General features: G+C 55.4%; 1 protein-coding gene across 2 annotated transcripts in view; it reads left to right on the top strand.

The window, feature by feature from the left end:
* NOTCH1 (notch receptor 1) overlaps positions 1-23,891 on the top strand; it is a 43,059-nt gene extending 19,168 nt beyond the window's left edge. The window contains exons 4-34 of one of the 2 annotated variants that reach the window (XM_030961186.1): positions 196-534; positions 3,378-3,500; positions 3,650-3,883; positions 3,986-4,141; positions 4,251-4,436; positions 4,850-4,963; positions 5,566-5,679; positions 6,696-6,929; positions 7,272-7,382; positions 8,057-8,249; positions 8,484-8,629; positions 9,151-9,264; positions 10,153-10,272; positions 10,525-10,677; positions 11,088-11,316; positions 11,434-11,635; positions 11,738-11,891; positions 12,133-12,317; positions 12,500-12,632; positions 13,077-13,196; positions 13,299-13,411; positions 13,843-14,414; positions 15,122-15,550; positions 16,340-16,488; positions 17,117-17,333; positions 17,654-17,744; positions 17,952-18,117; positions 18,806-19,101; positions 19,788-19,935; positions 20,046-20,143; positions 20,560-23,891. In XM_030961186.1, the coding sequence (XP_030817046.1) occupies positions 196-534; positions 3,378-3,500; positions 3,650-3,883; positions 3,986-4,141; positions 4,251-4,436; positions 4,850-4,963; positions 5,566-5,679; positions 6,696-6,929; positions 7,272-7,382; positions 8,057-8,249; positions 8,484-8,629; positions 9,151-9,264; positions 10,153-10,272; positions 10,525-10,677; positions 11,088-11,316; positions 11,434-11,635; positions 11,738-11,891; positions 12,133-12,317; positions 12,500-12,632; positions 13,077-13,196; positions 13,299-13,411; positions 13,843-14,414; positions 15,122-15,550; positions 16,340-16,488; positions 17,117-17,333; positions 17,654-17,744; positions 17,952-18,117; positions 18,806-19,101; positions 19,788-19,935; positions 20,046-20,143; positions 20,560-22,020 (7,100 nt within the window). In that variant the 3' untranslated portion in view covers positions 22,021-23,891. Of the gene's footprint in view, positions 1-195; positions 535-3,377; positions 3,501-3,649; positions 3,884-3,985; positions 4,142-4,250; positions 4,437-4,849; positions 4,964-5,565; positions 5,680-6,695; positions 6,930-7,271; positions 7,383-8,056; positions 8,250-8,483; positions 8,630-9,150; positions 9,265-10,152; positions 10,273-10,524; positions 10,678-11,087; positions 11,317-11,433; positions 11,636-11,737; positions 11,892-12,132; positions 12,318-12,499; positions 12,633-12,938; positions 13,197-13,298; positions 13,412-13,842; positions 14,415-15,121; positions 15,551-16,339; positions 16,489-17,116; positions 17,334-17,653; positions 17,745-17,951; positions 18,118-18,805; positions 19,102-19,787; positions 19,936-20,045; positions 20,144-20,559 lie in introns of both variants that reach the window. The other variant, XM_030961185.1, reaches the window with a different exon arrangement.
* The last annotated feature ends 576 nt before the right edge of the window (positions 23,892-24,467 follow it).

Genomic DNA, 24,467 nt, shown 5'->3' with positions numbered 1-24,467 from the left:
TTTAGGGGTGGGTGGACTGCAAAGCTTTTTGTGGGTGGGTGGATGGCAGCTGAGGGAACTGCAACCCTACTGCACAGTGCAGGGATCAGGGACAACCAGTTCCAGGTGCAGGTCAGCCACCCGGTGTAGATCACTGCCACCCTCAAGAGCTGAGCTGCTGTTTGCATCCTCACGCTCCCTCCCTGCCCTCCCCAGGTAAAACCTGCCAGCAGGCTGACCCCTGTGCCTCCAACCCCTGTGCCAACGGGGGCCAGTGCGTGCCCTTCGAAGCCCACTACATCTGCCGCTGCACCGCCGGCTTCCACGGCGCCAACTGCAAGCAGGACGTCAACGAGTGCAACATCTCGCCGCCCGTCTGCAAGAACGGGGGCAGCTGCACCAACGAGGTGGGCACCTACCAGTGCTCCTGCAAGCCTGCCTACACGGGGCAGAACTGCGAGCACCTCTACGTGCCCTGCAACCCCTCGCCCTGCCAGAACGGGGGCACCTGCCGCCAGATCGGGGACACCACCTACGACTGCACCTGCCTGCCAGGTAGGGAGGGGAGGGCATGGGGCAGCACCTTAGTCCTCCCTAAGTGAGTGATGCCTGAATTTCCTGTCTGGGAGAGGCAAAATCCTCTGGTTGTGCTTTAGGGAAGACGTTGGGCAGCGATGCCCGAGGAGGAGAGTTCATCTGGGGGCTTTATATACTTTGTGCTTCACCAAAATAGCTCTTCCAAAACAACTGTTTGAGCAGAGGCCCCTGTGCGGATGCTCATATTCCAGAATAAGAGTGCCTTTTTCCGCTTTAGCTTAATCCACTTCCAGAATGGAATAATTAGCCCGGAATAGCTATTTTGGAAAGTTTCCGAGTGCTAATGGAGCTGGGGAAGGAAGACCCTCTCTGTGCTCGCTGCTGCTCCCTCTGGCAAACTCTGGAGCAGGATTGCAGCCTCTGGCATGGAGAGCTCCTGTGGAGGGGCCTGCTGGGCACTGTCCTGGGAGCTCAGCGCCCTGGAAGGGATCTTGGCACCCTGGAAAGGAGCTTGGCACCCTGCAAACCCCAGAGAAGAACAGCAGCTGTGAAAGGTCTGCCTGACCCCAGCAAGCCCTTTCACTTCTGCTCTCAGACAGTGGGTCTGCAATGCAGTAAGGGCAGGGAGCAGAAGGGACTGAGCAGCTCCACGCTCCCCCTGTCCCTGGGTCAGCTGGAGAAATGAAACTGGAGTGTCAGCCCAGAGCCACGCTCAGACCAGGTTGTGTTTCCTGGGCTGAGTGCTGTCCTCACCCCAGCCAGTCGCACTGGCCAGCTGTGGCAGATGTGGAGGGGATGCACCCGCCCTGCCCCTGGGAAGGAAGCTGTGGGCAGCACTGTGGTGCTGAGGAGCCTCTTGTGGGGTTGGTTTGATCCTCTGGTCACCCATAGCCCAGCAGTGGCCAGAGCAGGGTGAGGGTTGGGTGGCTTCTCCGCTCTGCACCCTGGGCAGGGCTGGGCATTGCCATGGGGAGCTCCAGCCTCCCTCCCTGAGCTCCTGCCCCATCCCTGCTGGGCATCAGGGTGGGCATGGGGTCCCCCAGATGGCACAGACACCCACACCCTGCTGGCAGCCCAGCCTGGGTTAGGGCAGATAAGTGATCCCTGTGAGCTGTCTGGGGGATCTTGTCTTGATGTCTGACAGGTTCAGAGGTTCCACCCCCTTCCCAAAGCTTTTGTCTGCAGCACCTCAGGAATCTCATCAACCATCCAGGACAGACAGGGCCCTGCAGGATCTCCTGCCTCACCCCACCAGAGCTCACCCAGGCTGGAGCAAAGCTCCTGTCCTTAGGGGCAGGGAGGTGTGGGGCTGATGACCCAGCAGTGCCAGGAAGGAAGCCTTTCCTTCCAGGATGAGCGATGCTCCTTTGGAGTAGCTCGGAGCCCTGTCCCGCAGGGATGGGCAGGTGGAGGTGCAGGAGGAGCTGTGCTGGCCCTGCCCTGCCCTTCTGCTGACGAGGCACTTTCCCTGAGCACAGCGGGGTGAGGCACAGCCCGGGGCACAGCGCTGCTCCCGGCAGGATCGGCGCTGGCACACCCAGCTGCGGCTCCCTGGGCTGCTCCCAGGAGATTTGCATCCTGCAGGAGCTGCTTCACCTCCCCTGGGCTGGCACAGGGAACAGGGGGTCCCTCAGCAGCTCCTCCATGGCACACAGTGCAGGAGCTGCAGGCAGCAGAGGGACAGGGGGCTGCTGCTCGTGATAAGGGGGTGATTGATATGCTGGTATGTGGCACAGCAAACGTGGAACAATGTCCCCTTTTCATTCCTGGAGAGGCCTGGCTCTACCGGGTTTCTTCAAGTTAAAGTAATCTTGGCTGTTTTATCGTGCCATCGCTGCAGAATGTAACCCTGAGTTTAAAGTAATTGCCATGCTAATTACTCATTTGGATGGTTCAAAATGAGTTAATCCTGGTATCTAGGACGTTGTGAGGTATGGCTGCTCAGGCTCAGCCCCACTGCCTAAAACTGAGGTGCAAATCAATGTTATCTGCTCTGGGCTCCTACCAGCAATCATAAAAAGCTGTGGCTGCTCCCCGTGTGATGGAGATGGGGAGAGGAAAACGTGGAGAGAGTGAGGGGACAGCTCCCAGCTGGGCCAGGGTCGGGTGTCCCACAGAGGATGAGTCTGGGCACCTGGTCCTTACCTGTGCAGGTGACCTGGGTGGGGAGCAGCCTGGTCTGGGCCTGCAGAACGCCCTGGGGAGTTTGAGGGAGCTGCAGATGGACGCTGGCACTGTGGGCTGGCATTGCCATCCCAAACCACAAGCAGTTGGGTCAAGAGCTTTGAGGGTCATACAGTAAAAGCAGCTTTTAACACAAATGTCAGTCAGAGGTGGCTTGGCAGATGTCCTGAGGAGGGCCTGGCTGCTGTGCTCCTGCTGCAGAGGCTGGGGGCGGTAGGGTTTCCATGCTATCAGCTGGAGGTGATAACAAACCCAAGCAGGAGGTGGGCTGGGATGAGCCCAGCGCCGTGTGGGACGTTGGTTTGCTCTGGCAGGGACTTGGATCCCCCTCAGGGGCAAGCACTGCTGCTGAGGCTCTTTACAAGTGAAATTAAACGCTGGTGATTCAGCACTGTGTGCCACAAGCCTTCGTGGGAGCAGCCCTGCTTCGTTCTGGCTTGTGTGGAGTCAGATCCTCCGCTGCTCGGGGCAGGCGTCTCCAGGGCTGGAGGCTCTGGCAGCAGGGACAGCCTGGCCTGTGCAGAGGCAGAATGGGGATGAAGATCAAACCAGGCAGCTGCTTCAAAGCCACCTGGCACACGCTCAGCACCTGAAAATGAACCTGCTGGAGGTGGGGGGCACGGTGGTGACACAGCTGGGGGTGAGTTGGCATCATGGCAGGCATCTCCTCTGTGCAGGGTTCACGGGTCAGAACTGTGAGGAGAACATCAACGACTGCCCGGGCAACAACTGCAAGAATGGGGGCACCTGCGTGGATGGCGTCAACACCTACAACTGCCAGTGCCCACCTGAGTGGACAGGTAATGCCAGGAACGATGGTGGCACAGGGCTGGGCTGGCAGGACAGGTCCTGCCCGGGGGGACGATGGGCACAGTGTGGGCAGAGCCGTCCTGCTTCACGTCAGGAGTGGTCAGTACCAGCTTCACGCAGGTGCCCTGTCCCCTGGCAGGTCAGTACTGCACTGAGGATGTGGACGAGTGCCAGCTGATGCCCAACGCCTGCCAGAACGGTGGCACCTGCCACAACAACCACGGCGGCTACAACTGCGTCTGTGTCAACGGCTGGACGGGCGAGGACTGCAGCGAGAACATCGACGACTGCGCCATGGCCGCCTGCTTCCACGGGGCCACCTGCCACGACCGCGTGGCCTCCTTCTACTGCGAGTGCCCCCACGGCCGCACAGGTCAGGCCCTGCCCCACCTTGTCCCCTGCCCTGCATGTCCCCTGGCTCCTCGGTGCAATGACTCGTGTGCCCATCGTCCTTGACGTGCCTTTGGGTGCCCAGGTTTGCTGTGCCACCTGGATGATGCCTGCATCAGCAACCCCTGCAACGAGGGCTCCAACTGTGACACCAACCCCGTCAATGGCAAAGCCATCTGCACGTGTCCTTCGGGGTACATGGGGCCAGCCTGCAACCAGGACGTGGACGAGTGTTCACTGGGTGAGCTCACGTGGGGGACAGCAGCATGGTGTGAGGGTGGGAAGGAGTGTCCCCAGAGGGCTCTGGCACAGCCAGGAGCAGTCCTGAGAGCTGTGCTTGTGTTTTACAGGAGCCAACCCGTGTGAGCACGCAGGAAAGTGCATCAACACTCAAGGGTCCTTCCAGTGCCAGTGTCTGCAGGGCTACTCAGGCCCTCGCTGTGAGATTGATGTCAATGAGTGCCTCTCCAACCCCTGCCAGAATGATGCCACCTGCCTGGACCAGATTGGAGAGTTCCAGTGCATCTGCATGCCCGGTGTGTGGGCAGCCCTGTGGACTCAGCCTTGGTGCTGGGGGTGGGCAGTGGGAGGGCTTTGAGTGGCCCTGAGCTTCAGCTCAGTGCGGGGTTGGGTCAACATCTCCTGTGTGCCTGGGGACAACACCAAAAACAAAGAGCTCAGTAAAGGCTGTGTGGTGGGGGCACAAGAAGTGAGATTTGGGCACCATCACCCCTACACAGAACTCCTCCTCTTGCCAATCTTGGCTTGGATTGAGCCAAAACCTTTTGGTCCAAGGAGCAGCTTGTGCATCGAATCCCACCACGTGTAGAACAGCCCCTGAGCTGCCTTTTAGAGATGGGAGGACTAGGTGTGCCCGGGTGTAACTCACCCACAGTGGGGCTGTGCCAGCCCTGTGCCACGGCGCTGACAGTGCTGGGTCTCTCGGCAGGGTACGAGGGGGTTTACTGCGAGATCAACACGGACGAGTGCGCCAGCAGCCCCTGCCTGCACAACGGCAACTGCCTGGACAAGATCAACGAGTTCCACTGCGAGTGCCCCACTGGTACGGGGCACCCTGCCACTGCCAGCAGCCATCCCACTGCCCCCGTGGTGGAAACAAAGCCAGGATGCATCCTGGCTCGAGCCAAGAACGGGCTCCTTAAATTTCATAGCCCTCCGAAATGGGGAGAGCGTAGCGAGCACCTCTTGGTGTTTGGAGGGAGCTTCTCCAATTGGGATGAGGGGCTGAGCCCCGTGCAGGCCATGCTGCTCCAGCTCCCGCCCATGGGAGAGGGGAAGGAGGATTAAACCCCACGGCTTTGCACTTGAAAAGGCCCCTCTTTGGGAAGGAGGGCTGGGGGCTGGGGGGGGCCGCACCAGCGGCTTTGAATGCGGTGTCAAAGTCACGGGGTGGAGCAGAGAATGGGGAGACGGTTAATCTGTGAAAGGAGGTTTTGAAGTTCAGAGACTTTGCTCCTCTAGAGATGTAAATAAGATGCTCTCAATGGTGGGTCGCAGCCCCGCATTCAGGGCCCCCAGCATCCATCCCCATGGAAACCCGGCGCCCCGGCCGGGATGCGGGGGGCCGGCGGGAGCGGGGCGGGCAGGGGGGGAGCCTGGCAGGTCCAGCCCTGTGCAGGGATGTGATTTCTCCCTCCGTTCCAGGCTTCAACGGGCACCTGTGCCAGTTTGACATCGACGAGTGTGCCAGCACCCCCTGCAAGAACGGTGCCAAGTGCGTGGATGGCCCCAACACCTACAGCTGCGAGTGCACTGAAGGTGAGGGGATGCTGGGGGGGCTGCGGGGGTCCTGCCCCGTGATGTGCTATAAAACCACATTGACAAATCGTTTAATGCCCACCTCTGCAAGCACCTGCTGTGTCAGGTGTCCCCAAGCTGTCCATCAGTGAGGTTGGTCCCTGCTGATGTGACTCCCGTGGGGCAGGATGTCCCTTTCCCTGGTGGTGGCAGAACAAGTCGAGCTCTGGAGCCTGCTGGCCCCGGAGCCAGGTGTGTGGAGCCTGGCACTCCTTAGGTGTGGCCTCGCAGCAGCCGTCCCACCGTGCTCCCGCCCGCAGCGAGGGGGAAGGCAGGAAGGAAGGAATAAAGCTGCCTCTATGGGCATGCAAGGTGCAGGGCCGTGGGGGCTCGCCGACCGAAACCCAAGGAGCAGTTGCACAAAATGATGACTTGAGCCCTGGTGGCAAACAGTGGCTCTTTTGTGGAGCAGCTCCCGCCAGAAATCTTCCAGCTGAATGGCCTCTAATTAGTGTCTTGCTAATGCCAAGCCCCGATGAAAAGCTGCTATGTGGGCTTGGCGGGGTCTAGTCAAAGCTGTACTTTGTCCTCGGCTCTCCACCCCCAAACCCGGCGGGGAGGGAGCTGGCCAGGAGAATAGGAGCTGCCGGGGGGGTTATTATTGGGGAGTGCTTGCAGCCAGCCCCGCCGTGCGTGCTGGGACAAACGCGGGGCCCCGCTTGCAGCCCAGGCTGCTTTAATGCAGGTCATTGTGCACCCCGGGACAAAGCCCCTGGGCTGGGGTCTGAGCAGCCCCCCCACCAGCACATCGGGGTGCTCCCTGCCTGCACCCCACTCCTGGGGGTCCCAGAGATCACAGTGCGGCAGGTAAAGGCACCCCAGTGCGCTGCCTCACACCTGGAGAGGGTGGGAAGGAGTGTCCCCCATCCCCACCCCGTGTCCCCCATCCCCACCCGTGTCCCCCATCCCCACCCCGTGTTCCCCATCCCCACCCCATGTCCCCCACCCTCACCCTGTGTCTCTCCTGCTGCTGGCAGGTTTCACAGGTGCTCACTGCGAGATTGACATCGATGAGTGTGACCCTGACCCGTGCCACTACGGGACCTGCAAGGACAGCATCGCCTCCTTCACCTGCCTCTGCCAGCCCGGCTACACGGGCCACCGCTGTGACATCAACATCAACGAGTGCCAGAGCCAGCCCTGCAAAAATGGGGGCACCTGCCAGGACAGGAACAACGCCTACAACTGCATCTGCCTCAAAGGAACCACGGGTGAGCAGGAGGGAACTCCTGGGTTGGCAGTGTCGGTGCAGCATCCCGCTCCCATCCTCTTCCTCAGGCAGGTTGGCCCTGGGCCACCACCAGCAGCCACCCTGGTGCCAGGGCCGGCCTGGGGCATCCCGGGTGAGGGCGAGTTCTCCCAGTTTGGTGCCCGGCTCAGGCAGGAACCGCGCCCCAGCCGGGAGCTGCCCATGGCGGAGGCGCTTTGTTGTGGGGCGGCGGTGGCAGTTGGTGCCAGCGGGGTTCATTTTACTGCTTTGATGGGTCTGGGGACCTCCTAATGACACCCCTCTCCTCTTGGGGACCCCCTAACAATCCCCCTCTCCTCCCCAGGCTCCAACTGTGAGATCAACCTGGATGATTGTGCCAGCAACCCCTGTGACTACGGCAAGTGCATCGACAAGATCAATGGCTACGAGTGCACCTGCGAGCCGGGGTACACAGGTGAGAGCAGGGCCTCACACCCTGGGGACCTGCAGCTGCTGGTGCCTCACAAAACCAGGACAAGGGTGGAATAAGGAGGGGGGATGCTGCCATCCCGCTTGTAGGAGGTTTTACACCCTCCAGCGCTCCTGCTTGTTCAGGAGGGTGACCCCGGCTCAGTCCGAAATCAAAGGGGTGTCTGGTGCTGTGAATTCGACTCCTGCTGCGCCCACTCCCATGGGTATCAGGTTGCTGCCTTGTCCAACTGGTTTGTTTGATGGCTGCTGGAAATGGTGGAGGGCTTTGATGGGAGCAGCCCCCACCGCTCCCCGCTCGCACGGCCCCTTGTCCTTGGGCCCGCCGGGAGCTGAAATAAAGCCTGGCTTTGTCAGCCATGGCAGGTAGGGTTACAGGCTGAAACCTCCTCCCTGGCTTGCAGGCTGAAACCTCCTCCCTTCGGTGTTCCCTCCTGGGCCAGAGCAGCCCAGGGCACGGCTTCTTCCCAGTCCCATTTAGTGGAGGCAGGCAGGCAGGCGATGCAGGGTGTGAAGTCACCCTGCCTGCAGGGCAGCCAGCAGAGTGTGTCCTGAGATCCCAGCCTCCAGCAGACCCTCCCTGGGTGGCTGGAGGGGCAGCTGCCTGGTGGGTGCTGTTCATGCTCATGGGGTCACTGTTCCTTGCTCCCCCTTTGCCAGGGCGCATGTGCAACATCAACATCGACGAGTGTGCCAGCAACCCCTGCCACAACGGGGGCACCTGCAAGGATGGCATCAATGGCTTCACCTGCCTCTGCCCCGAGGGCTTCCACGACCCCAAGTGCCTGTCTGAAGTGAACGAGTGCAACAGCAACCCCTGCATCCATGGGAAATGCCACGATGGATTGAATGGGTAGGCTGGAGGGTGCAGGGGCTGCTGGGGGGCTGCAGGGACCAAAGGGTCCCCAAAAAAGTCAGGGTTAAAGGAGGACAAGCATCTGTCCCCTGAGTTGGTGCTTGTCCATGCTCTGAGCCAGTGCCATGGGATATTTCCCTGAAGGGACAGGATTTGCTGGATAAATGATGGCTGGTGCAGCCTAGAGGGCTGGGATGGACCAGATCTTTATGCCCCAATTTTTCCCCAAAGCTACAAGTGTGACTGTGACCCTGGCTGGAGTGGGACAAACTGTGACATTAACAACAACGAGTGTGAATCCAACCCCTGCATGAATGGTGGCACCTGCAAGGACATGACCAGTGGTTACATCTGCACCTGCAGAGAGGGCTTCAGTGGTAAGTGAGGAGTTAGGTTGGATATTCTGAAAAATTTCTTCCTAGAAATGGTGGTCAGGCACTGGAACAAGCTGCCCAGGGAAGTGGTGGAGTCACCATGATTGGAAGTGTTCAGGAGGGATGTGGATGTGGAACATAGTGATGCTGGGTTAAAGGACTTGGTGATCTTAGAGGGCTTTTCCAATATTGACAAGTCTGTGATTCCATGATTCTAAGGGTGCAGCCAGGGATGCTGCCACGTTTCCCTCACACTGAGGCCTGGGTGGGAGCTGTGGGTGGGTGTTCCGTGATGCTGGGTGGGCTGTAGGCTTCATTCTGGGCACAGTGGAGCCCCAGGTGTGGCTGGGAGCCGTGGCAGTGCAGCCCTTCAGCAGAGTTCAGGGCTGGAGCTGAGCACAGCAGGCTTTCCCAGGGCAGTGGGTGTGCTGTTGTCATTGCCACCATGTCCCCACTGTGCCCTCAGCCCCCTGCCACCAGCACACCTCCATCACAGCCACTCGTGTCTATTTTTCTCAACACAGGCCCCAACTGCCAGACCAATATCAACGAATGTGCCTCCAACCCCTGCCTGAACCAGGGCACGTGCATTGATGACGTCGCTGGCTACACCTGCAACTGCCTCCTGCCCTACACAGGTGAGGGGAGCACCCCGTGCCCCACCACAGCCCTGTGGAGTTTCTGCTTCACGTGTGACACCAAACTGGTCCCCAGCACATGCACCGAGCTGGCACTGAGCATGAAGGCTTCCCTCACTTTGCCCTGCCTGCAGCCGCGGCTCCACCTCTCCATGGCACAGCCGGAGGAAATTTGCAGCAGCTTCTTCCCCTCCTCCTCCTCCTCCTCCTCCTCCTGGAGGGTGCCTCGGGGGCAGCAGCACCCAGGGGCTGCCCCACTGACACTCCCCAGCCATGATGCTCATGCTGGAAGGGGCGATCCGAGGCCGAGGGGCCGGGGGATTCTGCTGAGCCGATTCCTGTTTGCCGGCCCCGCGCTTCCGCCCGCCAGCCCGGCACAATCGCAGGAAGCCATGAGCTGTTTCCTGCCCTCTCCAGTGGCCATAGAAACCCCTGGGGGGGACGGGGACTGGGCAAGCAGGGGAGGGGAAGGCTCTGGAAAATAGCAAAGGCCAGTTCAGGAGATATTGGCTGACAGGGAAGATAAGGGTTCGGAGGGAACGTGTCCCTTGGCTGGACGTAAACAGGAAAAGCAGCGGAGAGGGAAGGGGGGAGGGAGTGCAAGGGGGAAAAGACACCCCGAGCAGCACTTCCCTGCCAAAGGAAGTGTGCAGTGCTGTCATGCAGCCCAGATAGCCAGATAGGGCTTAAAAGTTTGTGGGGGTTCGGGGTCATGGGTGACCCGGAATGGAGGAGACAGCCCCAGCTGGGCTGCCCTGGGGTGCTGGGGAAGTCCAGAGCCTTCCCCAGACTGGCAGCAGCCCAGGGCAGGGGACAGGGATAGTGGGGTCTTGGGCCACCTGTCCTTTTGGAGGGTGTCAGCAGGTGCTTGTGCTTGTGCCTGTGCAGGAGCCACCTGTGAGGATGTGCTGGCCCCCTGTGCTGGCAGCCCCTGCAAGAATGGTGGCGAGTGCCAGGAGTCGGAGGACTACAAGAGCTTCTCCTGCAGCTGCCCCCCTGGCTGGCAAGGTATGGACATGGTGCTTTTGGGGATTAGAACCCCCTGCTCCCCCCAGGGAGGGAAAGGCACAGGGGAGGGAGCCAGTCCTTGAGGGAGGGTCCTGAGCTGCCCCATGGCTCAGCTGGGTGGATGGGACACAACCATTGCCTGCATCCCTTGGCTTCTGCCCTGGTGTGAACTGTGCCCAGGATGTCCTTGTCACCCCTGGGGCTTTCACCAGCAACCCCAGGCCACACAATCCCTGTCCTGCTGTGTCCCAGGTCAGACCTGTGAGATTGACATCAATGAGTGTGTGAAGAGCCCCTGCAGGAATGGGGCCACGTGCCAGAACACCAACGGGAGCTACCGCTGCGCCTGCCGCACCGGCTTCTCCGGCCGCAACTGCGACACCGACATCGACGACTGCAAGCCCAGTAAGAGCAGGGGCTGCCCTGCCTGCCCCAGCCCAGCCTGGGCCTCATCACCCTTCCTGGGGCTGGAATTCTCCTCCCCATGCATGGACCAGCCCTGGCTGCCACTGTGGCCTGGGCTGTGCTGCGAGCCCTGCTTGGCTTTTGGGCCACCTCAGGCGTGTCCCTGTTGAGCTGTGTCAGTCCAGGGCAGGAGCAAGGAGGCTGGGGGACAGTGTGTGCCATGGGTTCTTCTTGTGCCCTGTCTCCTGGAGGGGTTGGTGTGGCTTCTGCCCAGTCCATGGGCTCAGTCCCATATCTCCACATGGCCAGGGGATGTGTATGGGAGCAGTGCTGTGGGGCAGCTCCTGGGCTGGGCTGCAGCACTGCAGCCAGACCCATCACATCTTCACGTGCACGTCCCTCCTCTCCAGATCCATGCCACAATGGTGGCTCCTGCTCTGATGGCATTGGCACCTTCTTCTGTGAGTGCCTGGCTGGTTTCCGTGGGCCCAAGTGCGAGGAGGACATCAATGAGTGCGCCAGCAACCCCTGCAAGAACGGGGCCAACTGCACTGACTGCGTCAACAGCTACACCTGCACCTGCCCCTCCGGCTTCAGCGGCATCCACTGCGAGAACAACACCCCTGACTGCACAGAGAGGTACAGTCCTGGAGCTGGGACACAGGGCTGAGGTCCCTGTGCTGTCTCACAGCCCTGCGTTGGTGTGTGGGGCATGACCAGCCATGGCTCACTGGGGTGCGGTGTCTGTGTCCCCAGCTCCTGCTTCAATGGTGGCACGTGTGTGGATGGCATCAACACCTTCACCTGTGTCTGCCTGCCCGGCTTCACGGGCAGCTACTGCGAGCACAACATCAACGAGTGTGACTCCAAGCCCTGCCTGAACGGGGGCACGTGTCAGGACAGCTATGGCACGTACAAGTGCACCTGTCCCCAGGGCTACACCGGCCTCAACTGCCAGGTATGGGAACCTGGGGTGGATGCTGCTCTGGGCATCTGGGGGTCACTGCAGTCTTCACTCCCTGCTGGGTCCTCACCCTCCTCTCCTGCTCTGCTCCCCCAGAACCTGGTGCGTTGGTGTGACTCCTCGCCCTGCAAAAACGGAGGCAAGTGCTGGCAGACCAGCAACCTGTACCACTGCGAGTGCAACAGCGGCTGGACAGGGCTCTACTGCGATGTCCCCAGCGTGTCCTGCGAGGTGGCTGCTAAGCAGCAAGGTAAGGCTCTGCTCCGTGTACAGGGCCGGGCTGGGGTCCCAGGTGTGCCCTGTGCTGGGCACTGAGCAGGGATGTGGCCGGTTGTCTTGGTGGGGATCTCTGGAACAGCAATCTCAAGGATTGCTCTAGCAATGTTCCCCCAAGGCTGTGATTCCCTGTGGGATGTGTGTGGCCAGGACATGGCCCTGTGGTGTGTGGGTGTCACCAAGGTCCCTGCATCTCACTCTGCTCTCCCCGACAGGTATCGACATAGCACACCTCTGCAGGAACTCAGGGCTCTGTGTTGACACTGGCAACACTCATTTCTGCCGCTGCCAAGCCGGCTACACCGGCAGCTACTGCGAGGAGCAGGTGGATGAATGCTCCCCCAACCCCTGCCAGAATGGAGCCACCTGCACAGATTACCTGGGAGGCTACTCCTGCGAGGTGGGTGCCTGGGCGGCAGGAATTCCCAGGGGAAAAGCCTCAGTTACTGCTTTTCTGCTGCCCTTGCATGATGCCCCTTTACCAAGTTGGAGATTTGGGTGCTGGCTGTGCTCCTAGAGCTCCTAGAGCTGTATGGGAATGGAAGGAACCTCTCTGATAGTTTCTCTCTTTCCTCCTTGCAGTGTGTGGCTGGTTATCATGGAATTAACTGCTCAGAGGAGATCAATGAATGCTTGTCCCACCCGTGCCAGAATGGAGGAACCTGCATCGATCTCATCAATACCTACAAATGCTCCTGCCCCAGAGGAACTCAAGGTAAATTAATTCCCCAGGCTGGGGCATTAGTGGGTTGAGTGCAGATATCCTTGGATTCTGCTCATTAGCTGCTCGGGCTGGCGGCAGCAAACACAGCGGGCGAGGTTTGTGTTTGCTCGTGGGCTTAGCCATCAAGGCCATGGGCCTTGGCCACGTGGTGCCATGTCCCTCCTGCCCCAGAGGTGGCTCAGGCTGCCACTGACGTGGTCAGGCTCAGCCCCTGGGCAGGGCAGGCTGACACAAGGGAGCAGCGGGCCCCCCGATACTGTTTGATGAGCTGTGTGGGTTGTTCCCCCCTCTCTCTAGGGGTGCACTGTGAGATCAATGTGGATGACTGCAGCCCTTTCTTTGATCCTGTCACCCTGGGGCCCAAGTGCTTTAACAATGGCAAGTGCAAGGATCGGGTAGGTGGCTACAGCTGCATCTGCCCCCCTGGCTTTGTAGGGGAGCGCTGCGAGGGAGATGTCAACGAGTGCCTGTCCAACCCCTGCGACGCCCGCGGCACCCAGAACTGCGTGCAGCGGGTCAACGACTACAAATGCGAGTGCAGACCTGGCTATGCAGGTGAGCCCTGCATCCCCTCTGCTCCCAGGGCCCAGCCTGCAGCCCCCCAGCCCCCCCAGGCATCCCTTCCTCTGCTCCTCACACGACTCCTCTCCCTCGCAGGCCGTCGCTGTGACACCGTGGTGGACGGCTGCAAGGGCAAACCCTGCAGGAATGGGGGAACCTGTGCTGTTGCCAGCAACACTGGCCGTGGCTTCATCTGCAAGTGCCCCCCGGTAGGTGCCTGCTCCTCTCCAGGAGGAGGGAATGAGCGTGAGCATGAGGCCAGTTTAGTCCCTGAGGCTTCCCCACTTAGGGATAGGCATGAATGAGAGGATGCTTTGCTGTAGGTGCATCCATAAAGGTGCACCCTCCATGCTTGCAAGGATGCTGGAATAGAGTTAAGGAGAAGATGGCTCAGGCCTGAAGGTAGAGCAGGCTGGAGTGTGATTTGTGTTATTTGCACCACACAAAGTGGGACAAGCAGCTATGGGGAAGAGCTCCCTTCACTTTGCGGGGATGCTCTAACGAGCTTTACATTCAAGATTATTCTTGCCCATCACCAGTTTTAGAGGGTGGGTTTAATTTCCCAGAACACACGTGTGTTAATGCTGCTCATAGCACAGCAGCAGTGCTTCTGACTCCCCCCTTGCTGTGCCCTCCCCAGGGATTCGTGGGCGCCACCTGCGAGAACGACTCCCGCACCTGCGGGAACCTGCACTGCCTGAACGGTGGCACCTGCATCTCCATCCACAAGAGCTCCAAGTGCATGTGCACGCCGGCCTTCACGGGCCCCGAGTGCCAGTACCCGGCCAGCAGCCCCTGCACCTCCAACCCCTGCTACAACGGGGGCACCTGCGAGTTCTTCGGCGACGCCTCCCCCTACTACCGCTGCAACTGCCCCGCCAACTTCAACGGCCTCAACTGCCACATCCTGGACTTCGACTTCCAGGGTGGCATCGGGCAGGACATCATCCCCCCCAAGATCGAGGAGAAGTGCGAGATCGCCGTGTGCGCGGGCTACGCCGGCAACAAGATCTGCGACGGGAAATGCAACAACCACGCCTGCGGCTGGGACGGGGGCGACTGCTCCCTCAACTTCAACGACCCCTGGAAGAACTGCTCCCAGTCCCTGCAGTGCTGGAAGTACTTCAATGATGGCAAATGTGACTCTCAGTGCAATAATGCTGGCTGCCTCTACGATGGGTTTGACTGCCAGAAGTACGAGGGGCAGTGCAAGTAAGTGGCTTCTTTAAAACCTTCTTGTTTTGAGGCCCATCAGGGTCAGCATCTCTGGTGACCCTCTGGTTGTTCTGATTGTATCTGGTAAAACTCCTAGACTCAGGGCTGCTGTTCATTCCCAACATTCTGTTCTGCTGCCTGTGGGGCGACAACTCAAGCAATCACAGCTCCCTGTGGTCCTTCTGAGTTTACATCTTCTTGGAAACTCTCAGGGTTTGACTCATTGCAGATGGCTTCCCTGTCCTTTCTTGTATCACTCCACAGAAGTGAATTCTCCAACTCACAGCAGTAACACAGTCAATTTCAAGGCAGGGAGACCCCAGATGGAAAAGCAGCCAGGAAACATGATGTTAACATCCAAGCATTTCCCAAACATTGTCTTTGGCAACAGCAGGAACTTAGTCCCAGATTCCTGGACCAACTGTGGTCTTAGTAACTATTCTGTGTCCCCATGCCTTCTCTGAGTCACAGCAATTTGTCCCTTTTTCTTTTATAATTTAACAGCTGCTCTCTCTCACCTGCAGCAGTGAATGCTTCTCAGTGCTCCATGAAACAGCTGCTTTCTATATAAACTGGTTTAGTGTCTGTCAGGGTGAAGAACATTTATACAAAAGAGAGGCCACCACTGCTTTTCTCAACAGACAGGTGTTATTTGCACTACTTGGTCTAATCCTTTCTTCTGCCTTGCTTCTTCCTCCACCCAGCCCTCTGTATGACCAGTACTGCAAAGATCACTTCTCGGATGGGCACTGCGACCAGGGCTGCAACAATTTTGAGTGCGAGTGGGATGGTCTGGACTGTGCAAACAACATGCCAGAGAAGCTGGCAGATGGCACACTGGTGGTGGTGGTCCTCATCACCCCCGAGAACCTGAAGAACAACTCCTTCAACTTCCTGAGGGAGCTGAGCCGTGTGCTGCACACCAACGTGGTCTTCAAGAAGAACCCCAAGGGGGAGTATATGATCTTCCCATACTATGGCAATGAGGAGGAGCTGAAAAAACATTACATCAAGAGGTCCACAGAGGACTGGTCAGATATGTCCAGTGCTGTCATCAACAAAGTGAAGAGCACCCTCTACTCCAGGGCTGGCAGGAGGCAGAAGAGGGAGCTTGATCAGATGGACATCAGAGGGTAAGAGGGTTCCATTTTCTCTGAGCAGCACTCCGAGTGTGTTCTCTGTGTTGATAATCGTAACACGCTAGGAAGGGAAGGATGTAGGCGGGATAATTGTATTTAGATGCTGCTTTCTGTGTGAACAGAAGCCGGATTTTGCTCTCATGTGGGAAAATGGAGTGATCATTCAGGAGTCCCTGATACAATGCTGCCCGACTCTCACGATTGAAGGAGTCATGGGCATTGTTGGGAGCCAGGGCTGGGCTGGGTGGGACCTGGAAGCAGAGGTTGGCCTGACCGACTGTCTGACTTCAGGAAGTCATTAAGTTAAGCCTCATTTTCTCCCTGGGAAATGCTTTCTAGAGCTTTGTTGTAAAACTCAATTACTGCAATCTGTGTTTGGAGATCTTTGGTGTAAACATACACATCTAACCTGCTCCCTCTCCATGGACTGAATCAAAAACCCCTGAAAGCAAAGGAGTTAGAGCAGGGAAACTGATATGAGAACATCTGAAGGCTCCCAAACAGCATTATTTAAGATACTGTAGTGTCTGGGTAATTATAAAACATTGTGGAGCAGAGACTCCCTTCCATTGCTGTAGATAAAGAGCTGGATTTTACAGCATTCACTGACGCAACAGACCATGAGTGTGAGCTGCAGGCTTTGGGCCACAGGGGAGCAAGGAGATGGGTTCCCACCTTCTGATTCCCACTGATGAGGGTTAAAGAGGGAAGGGAGACAGGGCTAGGCCGTGTCCTCAGTGTGGTCATCTCTCCCCGTTCCTTATTGACTCTTCTCTCTCACAGATCCATTGTCTACTTGGAAATTGATAACCGCCAGTGCATCCAGTCATCTTCCCAGTGCTTCCAGAGTGCCACTGATGTGGCAGCATTCCTGGGAGCCTTGGCCTCCCTTGGCAACCTGAACATACCCTACAAAATAGAAGCTGTCAAAAGTAAGTACAGCTGGTCACTTGAGGAGGAGAGACAGCCGAAACTTTCCAGCCTTCCCCGAGTTTAGTTATCTGTCAATTGGCTGCACTTGAGCACAGTCTGGTTTTAATAACCTCACATATTTTTTTTTTCCTTTAAGTCTTTTCTTTAAAAAAATTGCAAGCCCACTTTATTATTTTTGCTTATTCCAGGTTTTATTTCAAAATCATTATCACTCTAAAAGTTATTAAAACAAAAGAAAAGAAAAAGAAAACCAAAGCAGCTCCAATCAATCAGTGACATGCAAGGAGTTGAAGTTTGTATCTTGAAAATCCCCCCTAAATCCTTTTGTCTTAACAGCTCAATGCAAGCGCAATGATTTGAAGTTTGCTAATCCTTTTCCTTAAAGGAGAAAAAAGTGAAGCTGTCTCCTGGTGCAGGCTGCCTTGTGCAGCCGAGAATTTGCCGATAGTTTGCAATTCTGATTAATAGCGTATAAAATGACCTTATTTTGGGGGGGGGGGGGAGAGCTGCTGATTTAGATCAGACTTAGGTACCTCTATTAACAAATTTTCCTTCATTTCCACTCCGTCCCTGGTTTGCTATGCAGCTTAATGTCTCAGCATCTCTGTGTGCCCCACTGTTGTGTAGGTGAAACAGCGGAGCCCACGAAGAACTCCCAGCTGTATCCTATGTACGTGGTGGTGGCTGCGCTGGTCCTGCTGGCCTTCATCGGGCTGGGAGTGCTGGTGAACCGCAAGCGCCGCAGGGAGCATGGGCAGCTCTGGTTCCCAGAGGGCTTCAAAGTGACAGAGTCCAGCAAGAAGAAGCGACGGGAGCCGCTCGGGGAGGATTCTGTTGGGCTCAAGTGAGTAATTTGCTTGCTGAGGCGATGGGCACGGGGCAGCAGGGCTGCTGGGAGAGCCTGCTGGAGTTTTGTGTGTTGTAGTGGTGTGGCAGGGAGGAGAAGAATCAGGGGTCTTAAAGTTCTGCATGGGGGAAAAAAGCAGTGTTCTGTATGGTCTGGGCTTTGTAATCTTTTTGCACTTGGTAAAAAATGAAATGCAGCCTGAGGGGAACCTCCTGGAAATTGGTTGATTCTTCTTTCAGTTTGTGCCTGTACACAGACAAACATCACAAACAGTTCCTGCAGAGGAGATAACTTTTTCTGTGGTTTTATTTTTAAAGACCCCTCAAAAATGCTTCGGACGGCACGCTGATGGATGACAACCAGAATGAGTGGGGTGATGAGGAGACCTTGGACACCAAGAAGTTCAGGGTAAGCCCTCTGCCACGTTCCCTGCCTGTGCTGCAGGGTTTGTCACAGAAGGAGCAGAGGGACCCTGAGGGCCCCTCATTGCTGCTCTCAGCTCCTTCTGCAAACCTGCCTGTGACAAACACACACCTTGGAGCCTCGCAGAGCTTCCCAGGCTGGAGCTCAGCCCAGGTGCTTTCCTGGGAGCTCACTCCCTGCTGTTTCCCTCAGTACGAGGAGCAGGCGATGCTGCCGGACACGGATGACCAGACGGATCACAGGCAGTGGACACAGCAGCACCTGGACGCCGCTGACCTGCGCATTTCCTCCATGGCCCCGACGCCTCCACAGGGGGAGATCGATGCTGACTGCATGGATGTCAACGTCAGAGGGCCGGGTAAGGACCCCTTGCACTTCTGCACTGGCTGGCAGCTGATGTGGAACCCTCCCTGAGCCCCTGCAGAGAGAGGAGCAGCCCCACAGCCCTCCCTGTCCTGTGCTGGTGCAGAGTCACTGCTACAAGCTCTGCACCACAGGGTTGCTGTTGTGTGTGATTTAGAGAGAGACCCTGTCACATTTTGCTTTCCATGAGAGCTCTTTTGTTCAGTGACTGAGGTGGAAATTACAGAAGTACCTATTAAATCACCCAGGTTATCTCTATGCTGCTCCTATATTCTTCTCCTCCCGCCCAACTTGTACATTTCACAGCCTTCCATTAAGGTTTTTTACAATGGTTAGTAGCTTTTTAAATTCTTACAAACACTTGGTCTTCCCCATGTCTGTGAAACTGTCCTCTGATATAATGAAGGTATTTTCCATATTCTGTTTGCTTTGAGCAGCCTTCCTTACAAACTGCACCTTACATGGAGCAGATGAAATAGGAAAAGCAGTGACATACCACTAAGGAATTTCAGATCCATATCAGAGGAAGCATATTCGTGTTTGATGTTCAGAACTAGTCAGGAACTCAGGCTCGGTGCACCCAGGAGAATAAGCATCTATCGCAGGCAGAGCATCTGCCAGAGCCCTCCTGCATTACAGAAGGCAAAAATCCTTTTTCATCCTGGGCTCTCCTGTGCTTTCAGATGGCTTCACCCCCCTCATGATCGCCTCGTGCAGCGGAGGAGGGCTGGAGACCGGCAACAGCGAGGAGGAGGACGACGCTCCCGCCGTCATCTCCGACTTCATCTACCAGGGGGCCAGCCTGCACAACCAGACCGACCGCACGGGCGAGACCGCCCTGCACCTGGCCGCCAGGTACTCGCGCTCGGACGCTGCCAAGCGCCTGCTGGAGGCCAGCGCCGATGCCAACATCCAGGACAACATGGGCCGCACGCCACTGCACGCCGCCGTCTCTGCCGACGCGCAGGGAGTCTTCCAGGTAAGCTGTGATTAAAAAAAAAACCCCGCTAGTTTCGGGGTTTTTTGCAGGAAATCGTGGTGCTACGTGAAGGGTTTTATCGCAGGGTGTCCTGCTCACCTGGGCAAGGTGTGGGGTGACAGTCTTAAAAAATGAAGCCCCTGTTGTCTTGGGGTGTAACCCCACATTTCTCTTCACAGAGAAAAGCAAGGCACAGTTCTTCCCAAGAATATTCTTATTTGCTGTGGCTGTGTTTGTGCAAAAGTAGAATGCAATATGGAGATTGCTTACCCAAAGTCATGGTGTTTTGTTTCCTTGGCCTATCGGGCCAGGTGTATGTGTGTGTTGGGACTGTTGCATGACAGTCGCGAGATTCTGTGCAGTGTGTGCAGGATTGAGTGCTTGGGAGATTCAGTTTAGATGTAGTGTAATATAGATGTAATATAGTATAGAATAAATAGTATAATAAAGTAATTAATTAGCCTTCTGATAAGGTGGAGTCCTCCTCATCATTCATCCTTCGTCGGGGCCTTCTCAGCACAGCTATATTGGGGAACAGCAAAGCAACAACCCCACAGCATTAGCCCTGGACTGGGAGCAGAACTGCAGATTTGAACCTTTGGAAAGGGCACTGCAGGTCCTGAGATACCTGTGGTGCCCTGCTGTCTGCCCCTCCTAACGTTTGTGTTCCCTCTGCTTTGTGGCAGATCCTGATTAGGAACAGGGCGACAGACCTGGATGCCCGAATGCATGACGGGACCACTCCCCTGATCCTGGCTGCTCGTTTGGCTGTGGAGGGGATGCTGGATGACCTCATCAACTGCCACGCTGACGTCAACGCTGTGGATGATTTAGGTACTGAGGCAGCTAAAACACCAGTTCACCCAGACATGGGACAAAAGGCTGCTTGCTGTTGAGCTCAGCACTCTCTAATGTGTGTTTTATTTTGTGGTTTTCCTCTCCAGGCAAGTCAGCCCTGCACTGGGCAGCTGCTGTGAATAATGTGGAAGCTGCAATGGTGCTCCTGAAGAATGGTGCCAATAAGGACATGCAAAATAATAAGGTAGGATGATAAATGCGAGTGAAGAACAATTTGGGGAGTCTGTTAAAGAGTAATTTCTGGCTAAAATACAAACGTCTGGCACTGAGACTCTGATTTGATTGTTCTGCTGTGAATGAAGTTGGATTTAGCTCAAAGGAGCACTGTGGGATTTGGTTGTAGAGGTGATGTTGAGGGGCCATGCAGTGCCTGTTGAGCAGTGTCTTTGGGGCCACCTCCAGCATGTTCTGGGTCACTCACAGGGCTCCTGGCTTGATATCAGCACAAGGACATGACTCAGCAGGGTAGGAAAAAGAAGGAGCAAACCCTCACCAGAGGAGAGATGGTGGCCACCCAACAACATGGGTGTGGAGCTCAGGGCAGCGCTAGCCAGGAGAATCTATGAACTCAACCCTAACCAAACCTTGCTGGCTTTGCAGGAGGAGACCCCACTGTTCCTGGCAGCCAGAGAAGGCAGCTACGAGACCGCCAAGGTCCTGCTGGACCATTTTGCCAACCGGGACATCACGGACCACATGGACCGGCTGCCGCGGGACATCGCCCAGGAGCGCATGCACCACGACATCGTCCGCCTGCTGGACGAGTACAACCTGGTGCGCAGCCCCACGCTGCACAACGGGCCCCTGGGGGCTCCCACCCTGTCCCCCCCGCTCTGCTCCCCCAGCAGCTACATCGGCAACCTCAAACCCGCCGTGCAGGGCAAGAAGGCCAGGAAGCCGAGCACCAAGGGGCTGAGCTGCAACGGCAAGGACGCCAAAGACCTCAAAGCGCGGAGGAAAAAGTCGCAGGATGGGAAAGGGTGTCTGCTTGACAACTCCGGGGTGCTGTCGCCCGTGGACTCCCTGGAGTCGCCGCACGGGTACCTCTCAGACGTGGCCTCTCCGCCGCTGATGACCTCTCCGTTCCAGCAGTCCCCTTCCATGCCTCTGAACCACCTGCCGGGCATGCCCGACGCCCACCTGAGCATCAACCACCTCAACATGGCGGGCAAGCAGGATATGGCCATGGGCAGCTCCAGCAGGATGGGCTTCGACTCGGTGCCACCACGCCTGTCCCACCTGCCGGTGTCCAGCCCCAGCACGGCGATGAGCAGTGCCCCCATGAGCTTCTCGGTGGGCAGCGGGGCCAGCCTGAACGGGCAGTGTGACTGGCTCACCCGGCTGCAGAACGGCATGGTGCAGAGCCAGTACAACCCCCTGAGAGGCAACCTGCAGCCCGGGGCTCACCAGCAGCCCCAAAACCTGCAGCACGGCATGATGACCTCGCTGCACAACGGGCTGCCCACCACCAGCTTGTCGCAGATGATGAGCTACCAGGCCATGCCCAACACCCGCCTGGCGTCCCAGCCCCACCTGATGCAGAGCCAGCAGCTCCAGCAGCAGCAGCAGCAGCAGCAGCAGCTCCAGCAGCCCAACCTGCAGCCCCCGCAGCAGCAGCAGCAGCCCCAGCAGGCGCCGCAGCAGCCGCAGCAGCACCACAACCCCAACGGCTCCAACCTGGGCCAGAATTTCCTCAGTACGGAGCTGAGCCAGCCCGAGCTGCAGCCGGTGAGCGGCGGCGCCATGGCCGTGCACACCATCCTGCCGCAGGATTCCCAGCTGCTGCCCACCTCCCTGCCCTCCTCCCTCGCCCAGCCCATGACCACCACGCAGTTCCTGACCCCTCCTTCCCAGCACAGTTATTCCTCCCCCTTGGACAACACCCCCAGCCACCAGCTGCAGGTGCCCGACCACCCTTTCCTGACGCCGTCGCCGGAGTCTCCGGACCAGTGGTCCAGCTCCTCTCCTCACTCCAACGTGTCCGACTGGTCCGAGGGCATCTCCAGCCCTCCCACGAGTATGCAGTCACAGATGGGACACATCCCCGAGGCCTTCAAGTAAAAACAACAACAAAAAAAAGGTGTTTTAGAGACGCTCGCTGCGAGCCAGAAGCTTGAGGGAGATTTTTCTTTTTTAAAAGGACGCATCGGATGCTTTTATTAAAGGATCCTTTTTAAATATGTTTTTATAAAAAAGAAGAAAAAAAGACCAGAAAAAGACAAATTAATTCCTTTTTTTTTTTTAGTATTTATTTATGTACTTTTTATTTTACATGAGAACACTGCCTTTTTATTTATATGTTCTATTGTTAAGAACTCAGTGTGGGACACCAGTTGTGTTTTCGAGAAATCAACAAATTAGGTTTTTATAGGATGTTCTCTTTTGTTTGGGGGGGTTCATTGTGTTTGATTTGAGAGGAAATGTTTATGTAAAGCTATAAGCAACGATTTGTGATTCTGAAATGCCATTAATTTATTTTTTTTTCTCTTTCAACTTAGAAAGAGAGGTGAGAAAGAAGAGGGGGAGGAAAAATTGACTAAGTACCACTCCTTAAGGGGAAAAAATTAAGTATGGACAAATTTTTTAAATGTACTTTAAAATGTTTCCTTTGCAATTACATGAGAGGACATTTTATGGTACCAGTCATGAATCTTTGTTTAAATTTCAGTATTATATAGTTGTACATTTGCCTTGATAATAGAAATTTTTGTTCTCTCTTGTTTTTATATATATAAAAATATATATATTTAAATGATTTTTATGATCTTAAAAAAAAAAAGAAAAAGAAAATCAGGATTATAGACCTGTAAGAACAGTTTCTAAGCTAAAAAAAAACCCTACAAAACATGAATACTGTCCCCCATCAAAAAGAAATGTATTTACCAAACTTCCAAGAGAGCAAGCCCATAACTATGGAGTATATACACAAAAGAGACTTAATTTTACTTTGAATATCTTTACTGACTTTTTGTTTTGTTTTCGTGTTTGAGTAACTGTTTTAAGAAATAAATGCCAATATAAACTTTGTAAACCACATCCTTATTTTAAGGATGGCCTGCCTATTTTTTAGAAGAAGGTGTGTCTGGCAGTGCAGACACCCTGAGTGAGATTACAAAGCATTATCACACTGCCACCCCCACGTGCTCCTCTGGCAGAGCCCTCACTGGGTGCTCAGTGGGATGTGCTGCTGGTTTTGGTGGGAGGCTGGACTGGCCACACTGGAGGGCGAGGAGCCAGCACAGCTGTGCTGTGAAACGTTGACATTTTGTTCTGTGACCTTAGCCTGGAGTGATGCATCTTTTTTTATATTGATGTGCACTCTTTCTGTGTATCATGTAAAATATAGTATAAGCCTGTGGCAGATTTAATGTTTGTAAATATGGGGGGTGTTTTGGTTTTGGGGTTTTTTTTTGTTTGTTTGTTTGTTTTTTTTTCAAGAAAAGGTGGATTTTGTTTCAAAAATCTAAATGAGCAAGTCTTAAATATATCATAAATATATCACCTTATAGAGGTGTTGGAATATCACTCACTCGGGTGCAAAAGCAAGCAGACACCCTAAGACTAGATAATGTGTATGGGACAGGCAGATAGAGAGCAGTTAATCAAGAAAACCTAAGAAAAGGGTTCCTTTTCCTCATTCCTTTCTATTAGAACACCAAACAAAATGGATATTTCTCAAGGCACAGTGCCTTGCTGAGCACTCATCTTAGTTAACATTTCAGACCATTGTAATTGTGACACGCCTAATATGAGTGATAAAAACATCACGTGGTGTTGAATCTTCCTATGTTTTATAAACTAGAGTGTAGTTTAAGAAAAGATATCTTCTGTAATAAAGTTATCTACATGCAAAGTTGTAGTTTGCAAAAATGATGTATTTTTTTTGGTTAACTGATTTGCAATAAATGATGCTTCTGGGCATCTAGATTTTACTAAAACTGGAACTTGGTGTTTTTGTTATGGGTCAGTTGAATTCTGGATTTGACACTTTTCTTTCAGAGCTGCTCCTTGCACAGAGGGCTGGAGTTTCCTCAACATCTTGTGTAAAAACTCAGAGAATAGCTTTGGATGATGAAGATTTATCTTTAACTTCTGCTAAACTCTCGCTGACTTGAGACACCTGAGCAAGGCAGGAGGGGCTCTGCCCAGGTGGCTTTTTTATCTGCTGTGGGTGCTCTGATATCCTCAGGCCACCGGGTCAAGATCTAAAAGGGGAAAGATGGAAAAATTGTTTTAAAGAATGTCCCTCGTGCATCTTCAAAAAAGCCAGGAACAGCAGCACCAGAGGGACAGTTTTACTTGTGCCACCCAGAAATGTTTGCTGTCCTTGCTGTTCTCAAGATTTCTAAGGTAATTTAATTTAATTTCACTACATTTCGTTCTTTCTTTACCCCACGGGGGCTCTGCAGTGCAAATGCAGCTGCAAAGTCCCCAAATAACTGGATATAAATAGCAGAGCCACTGACCTCCTCCCAAATCCCATAAGCCTGGAATGCTGGTATTTTCCA

The sequence above is a fragment of the Camarhynchus parvulus genome, chromosome 17 (assembly GCF_901933205.1).
Source record: "Camarhynchus parvulus chromosome 17, STF_HiC, whole genome shotgun sequence".
In the NCBI taxonomy this organism is placed as follows: domain Eukaryota; kingdom Metazoa; phylum Chordata; class Aves; order Passeriformes; family Thraupidae; genus Camarhynchus; species Camarhynchus parvulus.
The sequence above is the reverse complement of the archived record's forward strand: the minus strand, read 5'-3'. Positions and strand labels throughout refer to the sequence as shown.